General features: G+C 40.1%; 1 protein-coding gene and 1 long non-coding RNA gene across 5 annotated transcripts; one reads left to right on the top strand and one right to left on the bottom strand.

Annotated features, from left to right (window-relative positions):
* Nucleotides 1-4,870: 4,870 nt before the first annotated feature.
* On the top strand, nucleotides 4,871-6,532 carry LOC130134726 (uncharacterized). Its single transcript, XR_008814258.1, has 2 exons — nucleotides 4,871-5,532; nucleotides 6,208-6,532. It is a non-coding gene; the product is annotated as an uncharacterized LOC130134726 (long non-coding RNA).
* A 723-nt stretch (nucleotides 6,533-7,255) lies between these two features.
* LOC115680738 (probable beta-1,3-galactosyltransferase 2) lies at nucleotides 7,256-11,975 on the bottom strand. Of its 4 annotated transcripts, none has more exons than XR_008814297.1 (12): nucleotides 11,818-11,975; nucleotides 10,577-10,670; nucleotides 10,344-10,417; nucleotides 10,022-10,233; nucleotides 9,860-9,923; nucleotides 9,064-9,136; nucleotides 8,835-8,955; nucleotides 8,525-8,612; nucleotides 8,301-8,426; nucleotides 8,055-8,164; nucleotides 7,561-7,771; nucleotides 7,256-7,483 (listed from the first exon to the last, which is right to left on the bottom strand). XR_008814297.1 is itself a non-coding variant. In XM_030604572.2 (11 exons), the coding sequence occupies exons 1-11, from the start codon at nucleotides 11,925-11,927 to the stop codon at nucleotides 7,620-7,622; spliced, it is 1,224 nt and encodes a 407-aa protein (XP_030460432.1). In that variant the 5' UTR covers nucleotides 11,928-11,975; the 3' UTR covers nucleotides 7,256-7,619. The 4 variants fall into 4 exon arrangements, 2 of the variants coding, with proteins under 2 accessions (XP_030460432.1, XP_056158469.1); XR_008814298.1 differs by having other exon boundaries at nucleotides 7,256-7,400; XM_030604572.2 differs by having other exon boundaries at nucleotides 7,256-7,771.
* Between the last annotated feature and the right edge of the window lie 10,945 nt (nucleotides 11,976-22,920).

The raw sequence follows: 22,920 nt of genomic DNA, 5'->3' as shown, positions 1-22,920 counted from the left end.
CCTTCAATGTGCCGCCAGATGAGTGTTGAATCAATCTACAAAGGCAATAAGGGTCGGTTTAGTAACGTTTCTGTTCCAGAAACAATTTCTGTTCAAAAATAGTGTTTTCTATTTCTATTCTCTAGATGAGTTTCTGAACAAAAAAACATATTTAGTAACAGCACAAAATTTCTATTCCCAGAGTAGAAAAAGAACAAAAATGCGTTTGGTAGGACACTAAAAATTTTTACTCCCAATTTTTTCATTTAACTATAAAATTGTCGGTGGAGACTTAACAATTCATATTTGGATAAAATTGGACTAAAAATAGAATAAGAATATATTATGATATAGAATTGGATGACCTTAATACGAACATAAAGAAAATTACTCCTTGTAGACAAAGCAAATATCGTGCGGTGGTCAAGGAAATTGCAATTTAGGGGACTTAACAATTCATGTTTTGATAAAATTGGACTAAAAATAGAATTTTGGGGTTTTAGGGTTTAGGGTTTCGTGTTTGGAGTTTTGGGGTTTTGGGTTTGTGTTTTGGGTTTTAGGTTTGGGATTTTAGGGTTTAGAATGTTTAAAGTTTGGGTTTAGGGATTTGAGTTTTGGGGTTTTAGGGTTTAGGGTTTCGAGTATTTTAGTTTAGTGCTATGGGATTTAGGGTTTAGGTTTTGAGGTTTAAGGTTTTGGGTTTGAAGGTTAAGGTTTAGGATTTAAGATTTGGGGTTTGGGGTTTAGTATGAGAATATCTGATGAAAGAGATAGAGCTGATCTTGTTTCTCTTTTTGTTCCGGAAACAGAAAAGTATATTTTTTTTACTTGTTATTTCTGTTCCAAATCTATTCCCTAACCACTTTTCTGTTCCGGGGAACAAAAAAACTAACTGATATTACTAAACAGATTTCTGTTCTTTTTCTGTTTCGGGGAACAAAAGAGCAAAAAACGAAAAAACAGATCGTTACTAAACAGACTCTATCTGTACTTAGATTTTTTCTGAAGTCTATTTTTCCTCTTTTAACTGCCCGTGTAAATTTAAACTTTTTTGGACCCTATCTTCTTTATCTTGAGTAGTTTTTCTCTATGTGACGGTTCACTAAAATAAAGGCACTTTTCGTTAGTTAGGAAAATATATTCTAAATTATCCATTTTCTGTGAAACAGGCTCCGTTAATGTCGCGTAAAATTTGACTTTTTTAAGAAACATTTTCCAAAGAAGTCATTTTCTAGAAAAAAAGGCAATATTTATTTATGTTTGGCTGAAATTTGAAAATGAATTGATAATTATTTTATGTAGTTTGGAAATGAAAAATTGGTTTTATTTTTCCAAAAAAACATGCACTATTTGCTTGATATAAGGGATAACTAGTCCTTGGGATCTTGGTCGCGGGAATCGAGATTTCTAGGTCCTAGCCACTAGGAATCCGAGCATGGACACCAGGGACCCGAGGCCGACCTTGATGGACTCGAGCTCGAGTGTTGATGATTTGGACACAAGAGCCATATACTGGGGCATGTTCCCTGGGTACCGGGGCACAAGTACTGGGTCTTGGGCCTGGCCTCGAGGGGCCTAAGCCCAGCCTTTGTGGACTTGGGCTTTGTTGTCGAGGAACCGAGTCCGAGAGCCAACAACTTGGGCAAGGGAGCTGGGTACTTGGGCTTAGCCGCCAAAGACCCCATCACTGCCACTCTGGTCTCGGGTTTGGCTTTCGTGGACCTAAGCACGGGCACCGGGGTCTTGGGCATGACCTCCATAGGCATCGGTGACTTGGGCTCAAGAGCCGGGTACCTAAGCATGGTCATCGAAGACCCAAGCACGAGCACCAGGTCCCAAGCCTGACCCCTATGGACCTAGGGCAAGTGCTCATGACTGGGGCACGTAAGTCGAGAACCAAGATCTTCGTAGGCGTCGGTGACTCGGGCTCAAGAGCTAGGTACCCAAGCATGTTGTTGAGGACTCGAGCATGCGTACCAAGGTCCCAAGCCTGACCTCTGTGGACCTGGGGTCGAGTGCTAGTGACTTGGGTGCGAAAGTCGAAAACCAGGGTATGATTATTGGGTACCTAGACATGGTCGTCGAGAATCCTAGCACGGGCATGGGCATTAGGGTCCTAAGCCCTACCTTTTTGGACCTGGGTTCGGGCACCGATGACTTGGACCTAGTTTTCGGGCATAACCATCGAGGACCTAGGCATGGGCACCGGGGTCCCGAACTCGATTTTTGTGGACCCAAGCTCACCTCAATGGACCCGGGGATGAGCATCGCGATTCCCATGCCCAAGCGCTGATGTGTTTAGTCCAAGTGATGTTGTCTAGTCATGATATGGAAAATGATTTCATATTTCTTGAGGTCCAAACGATGTTGTCTAGTCATATATATGGAATTTTCTTTTTAATTTATAAAAGAGGAAATAATTTTCCTGAATTTAAACATTGGTTTTCCGTTGACTTTGAAAAGATTTTCCGTTAACTCATTTTTCTAAGCGATCCAAACGTTTGGAAATGATAAAAATATTTTTCCGATATAAAATTTTTCATGAAACAAACGGAGTCTAAACATATCTCTATTTTCTTGTGACCAGTACAAGTCGAACTTTGACTGCCATTAAAATGAAAAGGAAAGAAAAGATAAAGTTTAACCAAATAATAACTAATGTTTTATTTCAAATGTATCTTCGGAGAGGGAAAAAAAAAAAGAACTAACAAAGGAATTTATATAGACTATCACACTCTTTACCCGAATTTTCTCTTGACAAATAAATCAAAGCACATTGATGGAGGTCATCATATAGTCTAGTCTCTATCCATGTCGGTTGGAAACGACCCAAAAGTTCCTGAGGGTTCTGGTTTGGATTTGACTAATCTTTTCATACTTGCTTCTTGCATTGCATTTTCATTTAAGGAATAAGAAAACGAAAGAACAAAAGGTGGGGAATTCATAGAGTTCTCTTCCACACCTTCATGTGGGATCGGTCAAGAAAGAGCCTGTCGGGTAAACGTGGACAGTCCACGAAGGAAGACTCCACTTGGAAGCAAGATATCTAGCGAAGAGTCCACAGACACGTTTAGGCAAATTCTTACACAAACTAGTTGTGTTTGTGTAAACTTTAATGACAATTTGAGCAAGCCAAATGTTGGGCTCGCTGACGTCCAGTCAATTATCGGATCTCGACCCGTCATTCCTGGCCCATCATGGCCCACCAGGAGAGGCCCAGTGGGCCCTCATCCCGTCTGTGCTCACACCATGCCTCGCATGACCTTGGCCCTCCTGTTATTTCCCCATCAAACATGAGCAGAGAGGCGGTACGTTTCAATGAGTTTGGCTGACGAAAATCCCACTTGCTTTCGGTTCTCTGGACATCTCTCATTTTCTAGAATCTCCCGGCTCATTATATAAGCGATCCGCATGATCCGTGAGAACTCACAGTACAGGGTTTTTTTTTATCAAAATAAGGGGCGAGCAGAGAAATGAGTCGGTACGGGGCTCGGCCATTGACGAAGTGGAGTTCGATCTTCACTAGGAGGTGCATGGCCGTTGTGAAAGAGCAGAGGACGAGGTTGTACATACTCAGGAAGTGTGTGCTCATGTTGTTGTGTTGGGACAAGTATGGAGAGCAATAGGAGAGATGATTTTATAGGTAAATGCATAACTCTGTTCATAAGGTTTGTACTCTCTTAGACTGTGACAGACAAAAGTAGGCCAAAGAATGGCGCTTCGAAGAAGGTGAAGGATTAAACTTAGGGTTTTGCCTTTTTTATCGATGAAGATTTCCGTGTTTCATCGCAAGAAAAGGGATGGATCCATGTACTTTTAAGTTGGTTATGTATTTAGCTCGACATGTATTGATACGATTCGAAGGATCGATCATGGTGATCGAAGTCCAGACTTAAAACAGGAAAAGTGGTGAGGCATGCATACGGTTGTTTTTGGCACCGGTTAGCCATAAGTACGCAATATGCTATTTGCTCTTGCATTGATGGAGACTGTTGCTTGTATTACGTTCTGAGCTGACAGGAGCTTTTCTACATTTCAGAAGGCAAAGCCAAGCCACATGCTTAAGACAAAGTCTCTTTTGAAGGCGAAAAACACAGAGCCGTGTACTCAAAGCACGGATGGAAACGCCTGATAGGTAAATTGCGTGCACCCATCATTAATGGCAAGCCTGTGGAAATTATCTAAACCAAGCCAATGTCATTACATTAACACTTAAAGAGAAAGTACCTAGCCACACAGTTGCTCGTGTAGCGTATCTATAGCTCATTGATTTATCTTAAAATGGGCGATATCAAGATCGCCGAGGATTTTCGTTCCGGTTGCAGCTCGTGTCTGGTTTGGCCAGAATCAGATTCTCCCGGACCGTCGAAACGCATGCGGATGCATCGCTAAATTATTCGAGGCTCGCGCATGCGACCAAGGCTTATGCTCTCTTCGATTGAAATTCCGGAAGTGCTCACGAGAATTTGTTCTGCTACGCATATCCTCGTTCCATGCTCGAACAGATTGGCCACATTGCGCGTGTGTTATGCTCGTTTAAGCACCCTGTCATGGCAATGGCATTGCATAAAGCATGAAGAAGGTGTAATAAATTGGCCTGTGAAACGTGAACCATCAAGCGCTTTGACAAGAGGAGCTAAGCTAGGATTGCGAACCCCGAAGAGACGTGAAAAGCTCAGAAGAAACAAAGGAAAAAAGCATGAATTGTCACAGAGCCTCTCTCTCTCTCTCTCTCTCTCTCTCTCTCTCTCTCTCTCTCTCTCTCTCTGAGTCTTCTATTCAATTAAATTCTGAGGCTGAACAGAGGACCGACATCCCCCCATCACCCCACCATAAATGCAAATTAAAAGCTCCAGATTTGTCTCTGCGAGGTTCCCCCGTTCACGATTCTTGTACCTTGTCGAGTTAATGTTCCAACTCCCTTTCTCGTTAGGTGGTTGAAGGAATTCAATGCCCAAGAACTATGTTCAAAATGCCTTTGTCTATAACAACAACAACAACATGTCAATCGACACCCCCACCATGTGTCTCTCTGCTCTCTGCTCTCTCATGGCCCTTCTTTCTTTAAAAGAGGCAGAGTCGCCTCCTTCATTCCTCACTTGCTCTTCACTAGAACAAACCCAGGATCGTAACTTGCTTTTTTGAATTGGTCTGTCAGCTTCATTCATTAATAACGTCCAGCTTTGTCTACTTCGTTTTTTTCCTAGAAAGTACTATGTTGTTGTGCACTGCAAGAACCCCGAGCGAATGAAGATGACTCATTCTCTCTGACTTACAAGACTAATGATTCGGGTTTCGGATCGACTAATGCTTCTTCGTTTTCTTCGTATTAAGTTTGTCATTTTAGATTGGTGAGTGTATCAGATATCTGTCCAAGCTAGCGCATATGGTCGATACCGGGCAGATCAGGAGGACGGGGTATTGGTGCGGTTCAATAAGAAAGCCGCGTTTTTAAGTGTCTAAAACCCTGCTTTTTGATTGAGCCGTGCCAATATCGCGTGCCCATTGTCACTCCAGTTTCGGCTCCTCCGGTCCATCGCAAGAATCGCCGAGGTACTTTCTGCTCTTTTCCCCTCTTAGCCTCAGGGGTCAGGCTAGGATCATGTTTAACGTTTCGAAAGCACGAATCGCTTCGTTTACCGAGTGCTTTCCGTTAAGGCAATAGATTGTGCACTCTTCAACATAGTATTGTACTCTCTTCTCATTACCGAAATCTCGAAAACTGAACCATCAGATCTGCTTTTATGTTCTACTCGATAGAGCTGAGTGTTTAATATCTTGTTTAGATGGCATTTTGAAGCCGTACTAAGTTAAAAAATCTCGTACAATCTAGTAATGTTATCTCGATACATTATCTGAATCGGGTTTGCGTAAGTTTAGTGCTACACTTTCACGAGGGACTCGTCTCTTAGCTGATGCCTATACAGCGCAAGAAACTTCTTGCTTAGCACTCCAAAAAGGTGAGCTTTTTCGAACGATTTTACACCTACACTTTCGTTTTGCTGTCTGTACGTGTCTTTTCTCAAGTTCATTTGCTTGATCCCATGAATACAGTTTTCCTTGGGCAAAACGTTCCGAAATTTTTAACGGTGGTGTGGCCCTTATGTAATGAATTTTGGGATTTGGTCTGATTTAGGACTTCTAATTTTGCTTGCTCTAATTGAGGAGTCCAACTAGCTGCCATCCCATGTTATTTTGCCCTAATTTGGGTAACTTTGACTACCAAAGGATGATTGTGACTGATTAAGCCAAAGTTTCCAATGATATAAGAAGCCACGAGAGGCGAAGAAGATGACTACTAGTTTTGTAAAACAGCCCTCGAATGCCGAAGATGGAAATTTGTCGGCAAGGATAACTTGCTAGCTAAAGGCATTCCAACGGCAAAGCAATGTCGCTAGTACAAGGGAAAATCTAGCCTGTATGCGTGATTACCAACAATACTACCTTTTATAGTATTTTTGTTTATACAGCGTGACATACTTTTGTGATGTCACCACAATCAAGATTCTTTGTTCGTTTTATATCGAAGAATACAAATGCACATATCCTAAAATGGAGACTCTTAATTGGTTTGATCATATCATATCAACGCAACAAGCCACATGACAATACCGTTACACGATGCGATGTATTTTCTCATCCTTTCGAGATTTGAACTCCGGATCTCTTATAACATCAAGGGTTTCTTATCACATGACAATACGTGGTATTTGTGGAGCTTGATTAATCGACAGAGAAAACTCAGCGACATCCATGAAGAATTGAAGATGACATCCACACCGTTTAGCTTTCTTTTCAAGCAATCAATTTTGGTACACCGTAGTTGTCCCGCTCTGTTCCTCTGTTGTTTTCAGCAGTCTGATAGAGTATGTTTGGCTATGCATCTTCAATCATGCCATGCAATGACCATAGTGATCGTCTTGTGGCTGCAGCGGTGAGTTATTTTTTACCTTGCAGTAAATTCATAAATTCACAGATCTCGGGTTCAATTTCCACATGTTCTATATCTAATTGAATTAGAGTACAATAAAATGAAGCTAAACCACATAACAACTCGCCCAAGGATGAATAGGCAAGAATGTGTCCAAAACTAACTCGCCCAAGGATGAATAGGCAACAAGATGAAGCAGCATGATTATCTAGTCCTCAAAAATTGACACACGAGGTGGAGGCACATATTGTGTGAAACTGAAGCGTAAGGAAACACACTTCACCGTCACCGTGAGGAAGCGAGCATCAGGATTCTGGAGAGAGTAGAGGACAGAGAACACTTAAGTGAGAGAAGGCAGGCCACAATAGCCACCGCAGAAAGATTTGGTCTTTATTATGAGCTCGAGAACCAGTGGAAATGTAGATTACAAAATGGCCTTCAAGCCATCAAAGAATGAGTAGGGTGGTAATGGCCTCTTGCTTTCTCTTTCCTGCCATTTCGATCGCCACTTCCTTCAATAAAATGGAAGTGATCCACGAAGCGAGGCATCTCTCTCTTTCTCCATCTACTTGTCTGTATAATAGGATTTTTCTGTACTCACGGACAGAAAAAGAAAAGAAAAGATGCACCCTAGAGAAGGACTCGCAAACCTGTGTTTACACCTAGCTCCACATCTTCCTGAGTTGGGAAGACACTCAAGTCGAGCCTCCTACCGAAAAGTAGCACTCCACAAAGCATTTTCACCTTCACCGCACCGCCGATGGACTTCTTTGATCCTCTCAACAGATCTGCAGATTCCGCTGCAGCTCCAGTCAAATGAAGCAACGCATATGTTCCCTGCCTGGGCCTTCCATTCACAATCTGCAGGAACCAGTAGCTTTTAAGGATAGTCGAAAAACTAACTACACTCCGAAATAACTGTGAAGGTTAAATTTCATGCCTGCAAATGGTATAGAGTATGACAGTTGTGGTACACTAGAGGGCAGACTAAAATTTATGGAGATGGTAGTCATGACTCATGATTGCAAAGTATGGTTCAGATTGCTATTTCAGCATTATGTGAGTGCCGTGAAAACCGTTGTCATCCCAGAAGAATAAAACAGATACCATACTGATAACTTCAGTAGAAATTATTTATCTTTACCTGGCGGAGTGCCACAACATAATCTCCTGTCGTCAATGTGCTCCACGTCAAGTCCTATGAACCAAGATCCCAGCGAAACATCCTCGTTCGCATATTTGTGCAGAACATGCCTAAAATATTGAGGTGAAAAAAAATCTTTGATTAGGAGTATTCAGACATGAAATTACTGTCTAGAGGGCAAAGCAGAACTTTCCTATCTATACGATTTGTTCATCTCATATTTTACCCAGTATACATGAATCTTACTGGTTTATGGATATATATGTAGCTAAATCCTTTGAGATAGCATATAACTGTCCGGTAGCATGACGAAAGTACTTGTTTCCTGCCTCGCCAAATTTCCAATGCTCAGGTTCATGGTATCTCACTCCTCTGTACGGTGAGAGCAGAGTTTTAAGTGTCACCAAGGGGGAAAAACACTTCTAAGTAGAATTACAAGAAAGAGTCGATTAAAAAAACAGAGAACTTACTTTTGAGAAAGTACCGGACCAGATTTCATGCAACCAATATATACTCTTCGTTTGGGTCGGTGTCTAACTAGAGTTTCCCCAAGTGTTGCTACAACAGAATAAAGAGAAGACTTTAACAGTAGCATAATATAGGAAGCAAACTATCATATGCTCAGAATTATGATACAATTATGTTCTGCTCCTTCCTCTATCAACCATAATTTCGAGTGAACGATTCTCTTCCCTCATTTTCTTGACATGAAGACTAAATAGATGTTCTGCCTATCCTTAATTCTTGAACCTCTCAGACGCTAACGATTAAACTATCTACCTATATTCACATGAACGTCATCATCAACTTTGACGTAAAAATCTGCATCCCATGAAGCAACAGCTGTGGCAAAATATATCTTTGTCTTGGCGGACAACTCGAGATATCCTTCGACATGTTCCTGACAAAAAGGAAACGAAGTAACATGAATTTTGTCCCCAATCAGAACTATGAAATTTTTAGATGAACAAGTCTAAGTGTAATGAACCAACAGAAGATCAATATTTACCAGTCTCAAAAAATCTCCATGTTTTCTGTCCTCTGCTTCAACAGCTCGGTCTAGGATACCCCCTGGTGTAGCACTAGATGGGAAAAAAATTATATTAAGAATTATTTACTGCATGTTCGTTTGTAATGTCACCATAATAGTACATTTCACCAAAGCAATATTTATGAGTGTTCCTAAACGGAAACCTACCATTCATAGTATTAGGTATTCCTATGCTAACATCTTACATAAGCTCATGTCAATATGATGAACCGGCAACACTTTTATGCATGAAAACAAAGGAGTCATTGGCAATTTACTTTTACAGTTCATTAACTTTATAAATTCAATAATGGCTTAAAAGCAGTGCCTCTGAAAACTGTATCCAACTTATGTTGGTGAGTGTGTAGAGAGTAGAGACCTTTTGATAGTTGGCAAAACCAAATATTTGATATCTGAATTTGAAGTATCTGAGTTTCATAAGGCTAAACCATGCATAGAATTAGTTTTCTTTCAAATGTTATCTGATTATATCACAATTTTTGCAAGAAAAGTGCCAGAACACACACACACACACAAAAGTTCCCCGTGGAGCTCTAATCCTGTGTGCATAAGTAATTGAATTTGTTAACTATATGCTTCTGTGGATTGCAGATGGAAAAACCAACTGCTTTCTTAGTATCAACTATAGATACAATAATAGCATCCAGACAAGTCTACATGTACAAGCTTGCACTCGTCAACCAAAAGCTCAAAAGTAGACATCATTGAGCCTGCTTATCTAGATTATGAGTGCCAAATGAAGACAATTTCCAACCTGTGCCCAATGACAAAGCGCACAATGATTCCCTTCTCTTCTTCCAGCTTTTTCCTTTTCTCACCTGCGATCCCAGGTTTCACAGAAGTATTCAGTCAATGGAAACATCCAATAACGGTCATGAAGATTAGCTGAGCATGAATAGATAGGAAATGTACCGACCTTGAGGCATCCATGTAGCGCGAATTGAATCTCTTCTCTTCCTGCTGCTAAATGCAGTATTCACTCCTATAACCATAAGATACTTTCTCCTATGGGTAGGTTCGTCTGTTTTTATGTCTTCTGATGAAGGAGCCCCGCTGACAATAGACTCATGTACAGCCCTTGCAGCTGCTAATTCCATCTCCAGATTAGAAATGGTCTTGTCCAAAGTGCTAAACACACGAAACAAAACATTGTCAAAATAAAAGACATTAGGACGGCCTACGATCCCATCAAATATCAATTACCGATGGCACCAATAAAAAAAGTAGGCGGGCCTTACTGTATGGCATTGTGAGTTCTAAAAACCTCCCCAATAATGTCCTTTGAGTCACGCTTCACTTCCTTCTGATGCAGCTAAAGAAAATATACCGGAATATCAGGAAAATAATAAAAAGATAAAAGACCAGAAGAGAGAGATAAAAAAAAAAACGTTTTAATTGGAGAACTAGAATCTCTGGCCAAAATGTGAAAATGGTGAACCATGATCTGCTGGTCCAAGTTGTGGACACTCACAATTTTGGGGTTACAACCTTCGGAAACCAGTTTCAATTTTTCGGCTTCCACAGCAGTGGTCCGCGCAATGCCTTTAGATTCAGGTACTGTCCACCTGTTATCAATTTACATTTGTCTTCAGAATGTAAAATCCTGAGTCGGCATGACTTCCATTCACAAATTCTATTGAAACGTTGCAAACTATTCTAAAGGCAAAATGAATCAGGGTAAAAAAAAATTGACAAGACAATTACTTGCTCAAATCAGGTCTCTTCAGCAATGCGAAACAAACATCCAGTAATGGGTCTTCCTAGAACTTTTCCTTCTTTTTTGTTAATGCCATCTGTTTTATTTTACCGACAACTTAGTATTCAAACATCAATTTTAAGGTGTCCAAGATTAACCATTCAAGCTATGGTGTGAAGAGAAAATGAAAGGGGATCAGAAAAGGTGATAAAGTTTCACCTAACAGTTGCACTTCCAACTACCAGAGATACGATAATGAGCATTAAGTTATATCAGATGCGGGAGTTCCTTCCGCTCATTAAATGGGGATGGGGGCAAATTCAGAAGGCGGTGAAAGCTTGGGTGGGCCAGAGATCTAAATCACCAACTAAACAGCAATTATCAATGAATTTGAAAGGCAAATAGCAATTATGCCAAAACTGAGGAGACAATTAAGCAATCAGTGGAACAATGAACAACGTCCAAATCATCAGACTTTAGCCGTTAAAACATCCCCAAGATTGAGAGAGATGTTACTGGGGTGAATTCTAAGTTGGATCTAGCTCACCCTGTCAATTACGAAGAAGTTACCAGGTCAATTGAAGCAACAAAAAACCCAAAAAAGGAAAAAAAAAAAAATCCTGCCGGCAAATTCCGAGTCCAACAGTGAAAACTGCAGAGAACCCAATTAAAATTTGCGCAACCTCAAAACGATTCCGAAAGAACCTCACATCAAGAAACGCATTGAACTTGCTTGTCTTCATCACTTCTTAGAAAAGGAAAACGCAAGAATCAGCCGAGAATGAATCTTCCAGCGATTGCAAAATCGTTCAAGCGAGCCTTGCTCAGTTGAAACCAAACCAAAAAATTGGCTCAAAACCCCACTAGGAGTAAACCCACAAATGGACCCGTGATCATTAGCCACGAAAAACTGAGCTACCGAAAGAAAGAAAAGGAAAAAAAAAAAAAGAAGAAGAAACGCAACCGGACGCATCTGAAGACGAAGCAGAATTGGGAAACTGGAAGCAAAGAATCACCTGCTCGTGAAGAGCATCCCAGCGCAGAAGCAACCCACGCAAAGCAAGAGCGTCCATTTCTTGGATACGACGGTTTTAGGAGCTTGCTCTCCTCTGATCTTCAGCGACATCTTCCGTCTCCCCTCCAATCCCTCCTCTGTTTTTCCAGCTCCCCCCCCACCCCCACCACGGAGCCCCTCCTCAATGCTCACGGCACAACATACCCATTCGCAGGCCCCAGAGAAAGAGAGAAAGAATCGAATAAAACACGGGACCGATGCAGGAGGAGAAGACCCGGGGAAGGGCTTTGGGAATCGGCAGAAGAATGGTATCGTTCGGAGGGAGAGAATGCGTTTTCGCAGAGAGGCGTACTCTGTTTTTAAATTCGGGCTTCCCGTCGTTTTTTTTCTCTCTCCTCTGCCTCTCTCTCTCTCTTTCTATGTAAGTCTCTCTGCTTTGCAGGCAAGGGACGTTGAACAGAAGTGAGAAGACCCAGTAACTGCTCTGCTCGCGGGAGCAGAATTTACCAAACCGTCCCTGTCGGACCAAACCTTATTCAATGTACTTCCACGCCAACCTTTTTTTTTTTTTTTTTAGGTTATCGCACCCCCGTCGTTTTTCTCGTATTCTTCTTTGCCCGAAAATGATTCCTCGTCCAATTTATTGGGATAATGACACAAACAGTTCCTGAACTTTGGCTCAATATATAATTTAATCCCTGAACTTTTAATTTGTTCAATATAATCCCTGAATTTTAACCCAATATTCAATGTGGTCCATGAACTTTCAATTTGTTCAACTTGATCCCTGAACTTTTAGTAAATGTTCAATTTAGTCCCTGAACTATATGAAAATATACAATATAGTCCCTGAACTTGAATTAATGGAAGGACTACATTGAACATTGTTATAAAGTTCAGGGACTATATTGAACATGTACCAAAAGTTTAGGGATCACATTGAACAAATCGAAAGTTCATGGACCATATTGAACATTGGGTTAAAGTTTATGGACTACATTGAATAAATTAAAAGTTCAGGGATCAAATTACACATTGAATCAAAGTTCAGGGACTGTTTGTGTCATTTTTCCCAATTTATTTGTTTCCTTCGTCAAAGCTTTGTCATACTAATGCTTTTTTTTTTATTTCCATCCAAGCTACGCTTTTTCTTAATTAAGAGGTAACGATTTTTCGACACGACCGAGCCCCCGGTACAAATTTAATGTGAAAAACACAAACACAGCATGACAGAATAAGGGACGACGAATCAACATGATTGATACGTTTTCAATATGTATTTTAATCGGGTTAAGATATCGACATGCTAAAAAAAAACAAGAAAATGACAAAGACATTAATTAGATACCATATATACACACGTATATATGTATTGAAATCAATTGCGAATGGAGCAACTTTGGAGCTTTGATTCTAGTTTGGTAAAGATATCCCAACATGCAGCATCTTTTCTTCTTCTTTTTCTTTTCTTTTTTTCTCTTTTTGAACTTGTCTAAGGCTAGATCGGACAACCAAACAGCCCTATCGCTAGACCTTCCGTTAAGTGTTCTTGGGCTTTGCCCTTGCCGATTCTGGAACCCCAGCGTCGGCTTAGATGTTTTGTAATGTAGCTGCGATGACAGCATACAACTTTTGTTCTCTGAAAAATAAAAAAAAGTCGTCTACGAATTTGCAATGTTATTATTTCTCACATGAAGCCTTAATACCTTGGTCGTTATACGATGTTGCGTATTCAAGTGAGCTCAAATTCATTCATCATATCTTTCGGATTTCTATCGTCTTGATTTCCAATTGGGATAATGACACCAATAGTCCCTGAACTTTGACTTAATGTGCAATTTGGTCCCTGAACTTTTAATTTGTTCAATGTAGTCCCTGAACTTTAACATAATGTTCAATTTGGTCCCTGAACTTTTAATTTGTTCAATGTGGTCCCTGAACTTTTAATATGTGTTCAATTTAGTCCCTGAACTATATGAAAATGTTCAATATAGTCCCTGCACTTGAATTAATGGAAGGACTATATTGAACATTTTCAAATAGTTCAAGGACTAAATTGAACACATATTAAAAGTTCAGGGACCACATTGAACAAATTAAAAGTTCAGGGACCAAATTGAACATTAGGTTAAAGTTCAGGGACTATATTGAACAAATTAAAAGTTCAGGGACCAAATTACACATTGGGTCAAAGTTCAGGGACTATTTGTGTCATTTTCCCTTTCCAATTCTATGGGAAACTTGGAAAGAGCATTAGGCAACGACAATTTCTGATCGCAACGGTGTCCATCTAGTAACTATGACCCCGATCCATGATATGGCAACTCATTAGACAGTGCATTTCCTTGACTGTTATATTTTATTTGGTACGCCACGTTTACGCGTAGTTTGGGAGGAGGGATCAGAACAGAAAGGGAAAGGGTTCTGAGAATGCAATCTTATTCGGGCAGAGAGAGGAAGGGTCAAGAGGGATTGAAAGAAATTACAAGGCATTGGTAAAATCATCTTTATGTACATCTTAAATCCCCTTAAATCGGTCCAAATATGGAGAAATTAGGAGGAATATGTGCATCGATAAATCCACATTTCCTTCTTTTTCTACTCATACCCTTTTCTCTATCTATTTCTAAGTATAAAAAGGCGGATTCATGTCATGATTCGCAATTTTCCTTTTCTTTTCCCTCGGCAAGGATCCAAACAACACTAGAACTCAATCCGCTCATGTCATTTCTCCTCTTTTCTCTCGTGATTACTCAAATCCCTTACTTTTCAGTCACTTCTCAGCGAAATCCTTTTAAATCATTCCTCTTCTTTCTGCTCGTGATTATTTGAAATTCCCCATTTTTCTATTTAATCGCCCCTACCAAACATGCAGTCGATCTTTAATGAAATCTTTTAATGCTGGCAGAACATGTCCTTAGATTGATTAGCACATGAACCTCATGTGGCAAGGGGATTAGCCCCAACATTTACCTCTCTCCATGATCACATGACATTGATTTAAATTAAGGGTGTTCTCTGCTGGAACATGCACTACACTTAAGTAGCACCCCAAAAGGGGTTGACATACAAGCACTGTGCATGTGCAAAGTGTCCAAAAGAAGAACTACTGGCTATCAAATTAGGGCATGTTTAGTAAGGTTTCTGTTTTTCTGTTCCTTTGTTTTTCGAAATAGAAAAAGAACAGAAATCCATTTTGTAACGTCTGTTAGTTTTTTTGTTCCCCTGAACAGAAAAGTGATCAAGGAATAGATTTGGAACAGAAATAAGAAGTAAAAAATATCTACTTTTCTATTTCTGAAATAAATAGAGAAACAATATCAGCTCTCTCTCTTTCACAAGATATTCTCATACTAAGCCTTAAACCCCAAATCCTAAACCCTAAACCCCTAAATCTTAACCCTCAAACCTAAAACCCCAAAACCTTAACCCTCGATACGCAAACTCTAAAACCCATAACACTAAAATCAAAAACCCTAAACCCTAAACCTCAAACCCCAAACCCAAATCCCTAAAACCCTAAACCTCAAATCCTAAACCCAAAACCCCAAAACTCCAAACCCGAAACCCTAAAACCTAAACTCGAAAATCGTAATTCCAAACCCGAAACCCTAAAACCTAAACTCGAAAATCGTAATTCCAAACCCTAAATCCTAAAACGCAAAACCCTGAACCCTAATGTGACATCCGGAAATTTCGTAATAATATGTTTGTGAAGTTAGAAATTTTCTATGTTTGAAAATGATACTTAGATATAACGCTAAGTATTATTTAAGTTAGTATTCGTGCGAACGCGTAGAAATTTTTATTGGATCGTATTTCGCAAAGCGCGGATTCGGAAACGTAATTGTACCTAGTTCGACGTGTTTAATATTTAGACGTTGTCGTGTAAGTTAATCGTAGTGCGGTATTAATTAAATTACCGTTGTCTTGGTAACTAATGGGTATTATTATTATTGATTAATCTGGTTAAGTAATGTTAGCTATTTTATTTTTTAAATTGCCGTTAAGGGAAAGGGGAAAGATATCCTCTCAAAATATCCCCCTGGACTCTTCTTCTCTCACGTGACTATTGAAGGAAAAGTTGACCGAATGCCATTTGTCCCCTTGAGCTAGACACCTAAGCCTCGGGTAATCATTTTCCTCAGCCAATACTCCTACGATTAAGCCACTGATTTCTTCCACCTGGCCATGATGAAGAGATAAGGTGCCACATGTGAATACAATGAATTTACCCACTCCTTCGTATACTTCTCAGTTTTCATCTTCGTCTGGGTAATTACCGAAGACAATTTCATCCAAACCGACACTCTCTCCTTCATTTTCTACTCTCACCACCACCGATCCAAAAATCTATGGAAGAGTTTTAACCTTTGGGGTGTTCAGATTCTATACAATGTAAGTGAAAACTCCAGGTTTAAGCTAAGTAAATCTACTTGGCACTTTTAACTTGGTTGCTTGAGAAAGGTTATTTTGATATGCAATAGTGAGGTTGTAATGATGGTTGAATCTGTTTTGCTAGTTATGTGCATGTTTAAATGGATGTGATTTGTTTCTTTAAAATTATAGTGAAAATCTACAAGTGGAATGTTTAAACTTGAACATGTAAGTGTTATCCTTGAGGTAATCGTTGAACTCTTCTTATTGGTTTATGTATGTTTAAACATAATAGAAAATCGTTTTACTCAAAGTGATGATTATGTTTATTTTTTAAACTGGGCAGATTTTTAATCTCAAAATTTTGGTTCTAAATACCTTTGAAAAATGTTTGGGCTTTACTTTTAAAATTGATTCAGACTTTTCTGCTCAGACCTTATTTTCTGAATTTGAACTTTCTTCTGAGTCTGAACTTGCTTCTGATGACTCGAATTTTCTTCTGATGATCAATCCAATTTTGCTTCTGATGATCCGAACTTACCTCTGATGACCGAATTTGCTTCTGAACTCGAATTTGCTTATGAGCTGAGTTTGCTTCTGAGATTGAAATGTATTGCTTCATATTTAATTGCTCGGATGATGCATTTCATGATTTTAAAGTACAAAACCGTGATGGCTCGGTATGGGACGGGCCAAAGCGAACTTTTGCACGTAAATACTTGGTTGTCATGACTTACATGAGAATAATAATAATAACGTCACCCATTTAGTGGTGTGTGACGATGCCCTGCGTGTCGGGATGCCCCGTAGGTCGGGATGCCCCGGGGAGTGTTTCGGGATGCCTCGGAGTTGAGATGCCCCGTTGGTCGGGATGCCCCGGGAGTGTTCGGGAGGATGAAGTAATGAACCTAATCGTACGAGCATAAATGTTTTACATCATGCTTGCGTTTGAGTGAAAATATTATGATATGTTGCATTACTCAAATTTTGCGGCACACCCAAACGGAAAAGGTAAAACTTGCATGCAAGTTCTAAGCATATCGTTTGTTATGCATGCGAGTGTGTTTATGCCAGGTGAAGTGATAAGCTGATTTTCCTAACTTAAAACTAGAGATTTTATTTACTGGGCTTTGGCTCATTCCATTATTTTTCCGACATGTAGGATGGATGTTTCACAGCCCCTACGTTTTAGAGTTCCCGTTTATCATGACGCTGTTTATGAGGATGTGTTTGTGCCGGAGTCTGACGCCGTATATACTAAGTGTAGCTCTACGATATGGGTTGATGTGGGGCTTCCGAAATGGGTTCCTTATCTTTTTGTTGCTTGGTATTTCAACTTGGAGGGCGAGTTGATTGGCCCGTTGAGGGGCTTCGACCTAGATGATGATGGTTCCGCAATGGAGGGAGAAGTGATCGACTCGTGACAGCTTCGGACCTTAGGCAGACTTTTGGATGTAGGATCTAGCTGGAGATAGACAACCCTGACCTATCCAGATTTTGTTTTTTTGTACTTGTATGATGGTTTGTCTGGGTTGTAAATCTGACAAGGGTTTGTTAATAGGAAGAAAAAGTATTTTGACTAAATTTGTGTGATATTCATGTTTAGTCTTTGTCTTCCACTGGCCATATTAAAGATAATGCTAAGGGATTTATGTCACGCGTGACGTTCTGGGGTGTCACACCTAAACCATAAATCATAAACCCTATACCCTAAATCCCAAATCCTAATACCCAAAACCCAAATCTCTAAAACCCTAAACCCAAACCATATAACCCCAAACCCAAAACTCTAAAACCTAAACCCTAAAAGCCAAAACCCCAAATCCTAAACCTCAAAACCGAAATCATTAGACCCTAACCCCTAACTCCAAATCCTAAAATCCTACACCCTAAATTGCAATTTTCTCGACCACCATCCGGTATTTGCTTTGTCTATGAGGAGTAATTTTCTTTATGATTGCATTAAGGTCATCCAATTTTATATCAATATATTATTATTCTATTTCTAGTCCAATTTTATCCAAACATGAATTGTTAAATCCCGTAAACTGCAATTTTCTCGACCATCACACGGTATTTGCTTTGTCTATAAGAAGTAATTTTCTTTATGATTGCATTAAGGTCATCCAATTCTATATCATAATATATTCTTATTCTATTTATAGTCCAATTTTATTCAAACATGAATCGTTAAGTCTTCACCTGCAATTTTATAATTAAATAAAAAAATTAGGAGTAGAAATTTTCAGTGTCCTATCAAACGCATTTTTGTTCTTGTTCTACTTCGGGAATAGAAATTTTGTGTAGTTACTAAACGCATTTTTTTGCTCAGAAACTCGCCTAGGGAATAGAAATAGAAAAAACTATTTCAGAACAGAAATTATTTCTGAAAATAGAAACGTTACTAAACAGAACCATCCAGAAAAAGAAAAAATAATCACTAAATGAGTAAAGGGATAAGTGCATTGAAAGTTCTAACACTTATCACTAAAGTGCAAACGAATCTTAAAACTTATCAAATTGATGCAATCGGGTCCTTCCGTAACTCCATCCAACTTTGTTGATGGAAAATGATGATGTGGCTTTTTTCTGATATTTTTTCTCTCCTATGTAAAGATGACTCGGCTAAAATATGAAATATAAGACTAAAACGACGTCAGTTTGGTCCAATCTGAATTTTGATGCAAATTTTATTTAAATTTTGAAAAAAAAAATTGAGAACCGGCAGTGAGGGATGGCGAGGGCTGCAGCCCTTGCCCTTGCCACCCCACCATCGCTGAGAAGGGCTGGCGATGGTTGCAGCCCTCGCCACTCGGTTCTCACCTTCTTCTTATTTATTTATTTATTTAAATTTAGCTTATTTTTTAATTTAAGTTAAATAATATTTGTATTAAAATTTAGATATGGACCAAAACGACACCATTGTAGCCACGTCGGCATTTTTCAGCGAACTCCGTCCAACTCTGTTAACCAAGTCGAACAAAATTAACGAAAGGATTCGATTGCACTAATTTGACAAGTTTAGGACATTATTGCACCTTTTATAAATTTTATGAATCAATTGCACTTTCATAATAAGTTTTATGATTTTGAATACATTTATGCTATAACTAAAAAGTACAAGAGAAAAAATGATGTGGAGTCAACTGTCTAGAAGGTCTACTGTCAAACGTTGGTTTCCGACGCCTCTAAGCATGGAGGGATGTCATCTGGCCAAGGGCTTTACGGTGGTCAACCATTGGAAAATCCCGTGATGCTTTCGAAATTCCAAATCAAATTTCGTAATTGGTGTTGGGACATAGACCGATAACAGATACTTACACAACATAATTTAATGGTGATTTGTCAACGTACCAAAAAGTCTACCAACGGAAAGCTACTCACATCTTTAAAATGAAGATAAGAAAATGTCATATCTGACAAATGTGGATTTCGGTCTACGTCCAATCACTTCTCTCGTGTGTTTACAAATGGGTTTGACATCCTTATTAACTCGTTGGAAGAACGCTCAACAATCTGCAATGCAGCAACACGGAGACAAACTGAAGAACACTCTAGAGATGCTTCAACTTCTCGATTATCCCGGTGATTAAACACCTTTTCTCTCCTTCGAGGAGCGTATAGATCTTGATTGCAAACGAATTTTTCACCAAAACAGCCTATGATTCTTTTTATATCAACATCAAGGGGTGTGTTAAATCCGAGAAAAATTTTATGATAAAATAAAATACTTTCCATAGAATTATTTTTCAAGAAATTTCATTTTCCCATTTTCAAGTTAGGGAATTCTGTTTCTAATTTTAAGCATGGATGTTTTCTTCGATCGTAAATCCATAGATTAATTATTTTCGGCAAATCAAATGCGTGAAAATCTAAAAAGCTAATTTGCGAAAAATCCTTTCATTCGAAGAAGCATTCCCTAGTATAACGAACTCAATTGAATTCAGTAAACACTCAAATAAGTTTGGTCATCATCAAAATCCTTTTAGGATATTATCCAACAGAATTTATTAGATTTTTGAAAAAAAAAAAACACTTCCAAATTTCGAGAAGAGTTCCTCGTTGTCTAACTAAAATATTAATATTTATTCCTAGTTTTTCCCCCCGCTGAACACTATTTGCTTAATCCATGTTTAGTAGCATTAAGCAAGGAGCTAGGCTTTCGAATTCCCGGAAAGTAGTAAGAAACTAGAAATGAGGGGAGGCACGTGATCAGATCCAACAGCCTCGACACGCGGCGCGCTCCCATTCGTCGACCTCCTCGGTAGACCCCCAGCCTGTCCACTGATCACGTGACAGATCGCGCACCGGCCCACGTGCACGCACTGCCACAACCTGCAGTCCCCCCCCCCGCGGGGCCCACGTCACGAGCCTTCCCGACACGTGGCGCGATCTCGTGGAACTGCAGCAAGTTCATCTTGTTCTCTTCCCGTCGATCTTCAGCCACTGAAAACATAGGACTACCACTACGACTACTGACGTCGGCGCCAGGCACGCTGGACATTCCGTATAGTATAGTACCCGGAGGGCAACATCGTCATTCGAGTCCACGAAAAATACTGAGATTAATAATGCCAAGGATAAGGCCGAGGTCCTCGGGAACATGCGCCTCAGATTAACGTCCGATCGATTTTTGAAGTTTAGGGCAGTTATTACTGTGCATGGATAAATGCTAGGAGTAATTATATAAAAAAATTCAGGAAAATAATTGAAAATTTCCGGATCAGGGTCGGCCCTTGGAATCCACGCTGAAACGGGTCGGATGTATCCAGACTTCGGAAGAAGGGAATTGATAATTCGATGTAGGCACACGTAAAGCCAACGCTAGGAACAAAGATGAGTGGATTGCAAGCTTTTCTCTGAAAGAGACGGTGAATCACTTTCTTGAACCAGGAAAAATAGCACAGAAAACGGGAGTGAATTGCAAGCTCTTCGCCCTTTATACAACAATTCTTTGCACTAGAATGTGGCGTTGCAGAAATGTAAAGCTACATGATCAGACTATTCTAATTCCTTCCCAGGCAATTCAGATGATCATACATGATTTTTTGGAATATTTAAATATGTTCAGGAGAGAGAACAAAGTTAAGTTAAGCAAGGAACCAGATTTTATTGGAGTACGGTCAAACTTTTGGATTCCTCCGTCAAACAAAGAGTTGAAATTTAATGTAGATGGTGCGTGGAAAGATAACAGAGGTGCCATAGGGATTATTGCACGATCGTATAGAGGCTCAGTCGTCCAAGCGTGGACAAGACGAGGAAGATGGAACTCGCTAGTGGAAGTGGAAGCTACAGCTCTTCTTCTCGCATGCAAAGCTGCTCAGTCCCTCGGCATCCACAAAGCGATTTTTGAAAGTGATTGTAAGGTGTTAATTGATGCTATTCAACAAAAGGGTATTTGTCCTTGGTATATTCATCCTTTCGTCTCGGACTCTCGCTTACTACTTAACAACAACCCATAATGGAGTTTGAAGTGGATCAGCAGATCTAGTAATGTTGTTGCTCATGAGCTTGCAAAATGAGCTTTTTATCAGTTAGGAACTGCATCATTTTTCTTTTTTAATGATCTCTCATCCAGAGTAAAAAACTTAGTGTTAGCGGAGTCTTCTTTAATTTATCATGTTGATGTAGGCTCTAGTTTTTCTGTGTAATATTTGAATTTCTCTGATGCAATGGAAGGTTTGCTTTAGCAAAAAGAAAAAAAAGGAGCAAAGATGAGTGGGAATTATAAAGGGTTGATGCTGATCAGGGAGCCCAGGTACCAACATTGCAGCTTGAGATCTGATGCTCCCCTTACCTGCATCTCAACGCAAATGCTGAGTGCGCGACAAATGCTGAGTGGAGCATAGCAGAGATTGTAAGAAGATGTTTTACTTACGGTGCCCTTCGTGGGTTTTAGAAAGCGGGGATGCAAATCGATCCGAGAACACAAGAAAAGAGAATTTGAGGACGGGTTTCGAAATTTTCCTGGAAATTTCTTCGATGTAACTAAGTGAAGTGGTCATGTGTGCAACGTACGTGTGTTGCGAGATGGCGTGCGTGTGCGGGTGTGGGGGTGCGGTGGATGCATGCATTCGAGTGTGGTGCGGGGTGATTGGAAATTTGGTCGAGAGATGCGTTGCTTGCAAAAGTCTCGCTTGCAAAAGTCGTCCCCGTCGCTTTACTGCACAAGGGAACTTGTCGTCTGTCCAAGCAAGCGCTCACCGCCCCTCCCCTTCCGCAAAAGCTGCCATCGCACACCACTCCCTCTCATGGAGTCACCTGCTGCTGTTGCAGTTGCAGGTGCACCTTCCTTTTCAGGCAATTCAAGAATCATGTGAGAAACCCCCCCAAGAAAATCGTGAAAATCAAATTAGGTGAGGAAATTCTTAACCCCCTTTCGTTGTGGAGAAGCCGGAGGGTGTTTTCGTAGCTGCATGTGAGGGTGAGCAATCAGGCTCGCCGGTCGGTTCGAGGCCGGTTCGCAAGAGGACTGGTCAGGTTCCCGGTTCCACAAAAGCTGGAAGTCGATCTTGGTCGGTTCAGTTTCATGTTCTATATATTGAACCGGCCGATTGTACTAGAGAATTTGGAATGGGGACCGGTTTACCCATAACCTTCTAATCAAGTTCTTTTTTTTTTTTTTGATGACCCAGGGACCCCCGCACGACCGACAGCCGGGAGGTAAACCCTGGGGGCGACACGTGCTAGCCACCACACACGTGCACCGATTAAGTCACCCTGCGGC

This window comes from Syzygium oleosum, unplaced genomic scaffold, assembly GCF_021117445.2.
Source record: "Syzygium oleosum isolate NSW1041296 unplaced genomic scaffold, Sole_v2.1 Sole_v2.23, whole genome shotgun sequence".
NCBI lineage: Eukaryota > Viridiplantae > Streptophyta > Magnoliopsida > Myrtales > Myrtaceae > Syzygium > Syzygium oleosum.
Note: the sequence above shows the minus strand (reverse complement) of the source record. Positions and strands in the feature narration are given on the sequence as shown.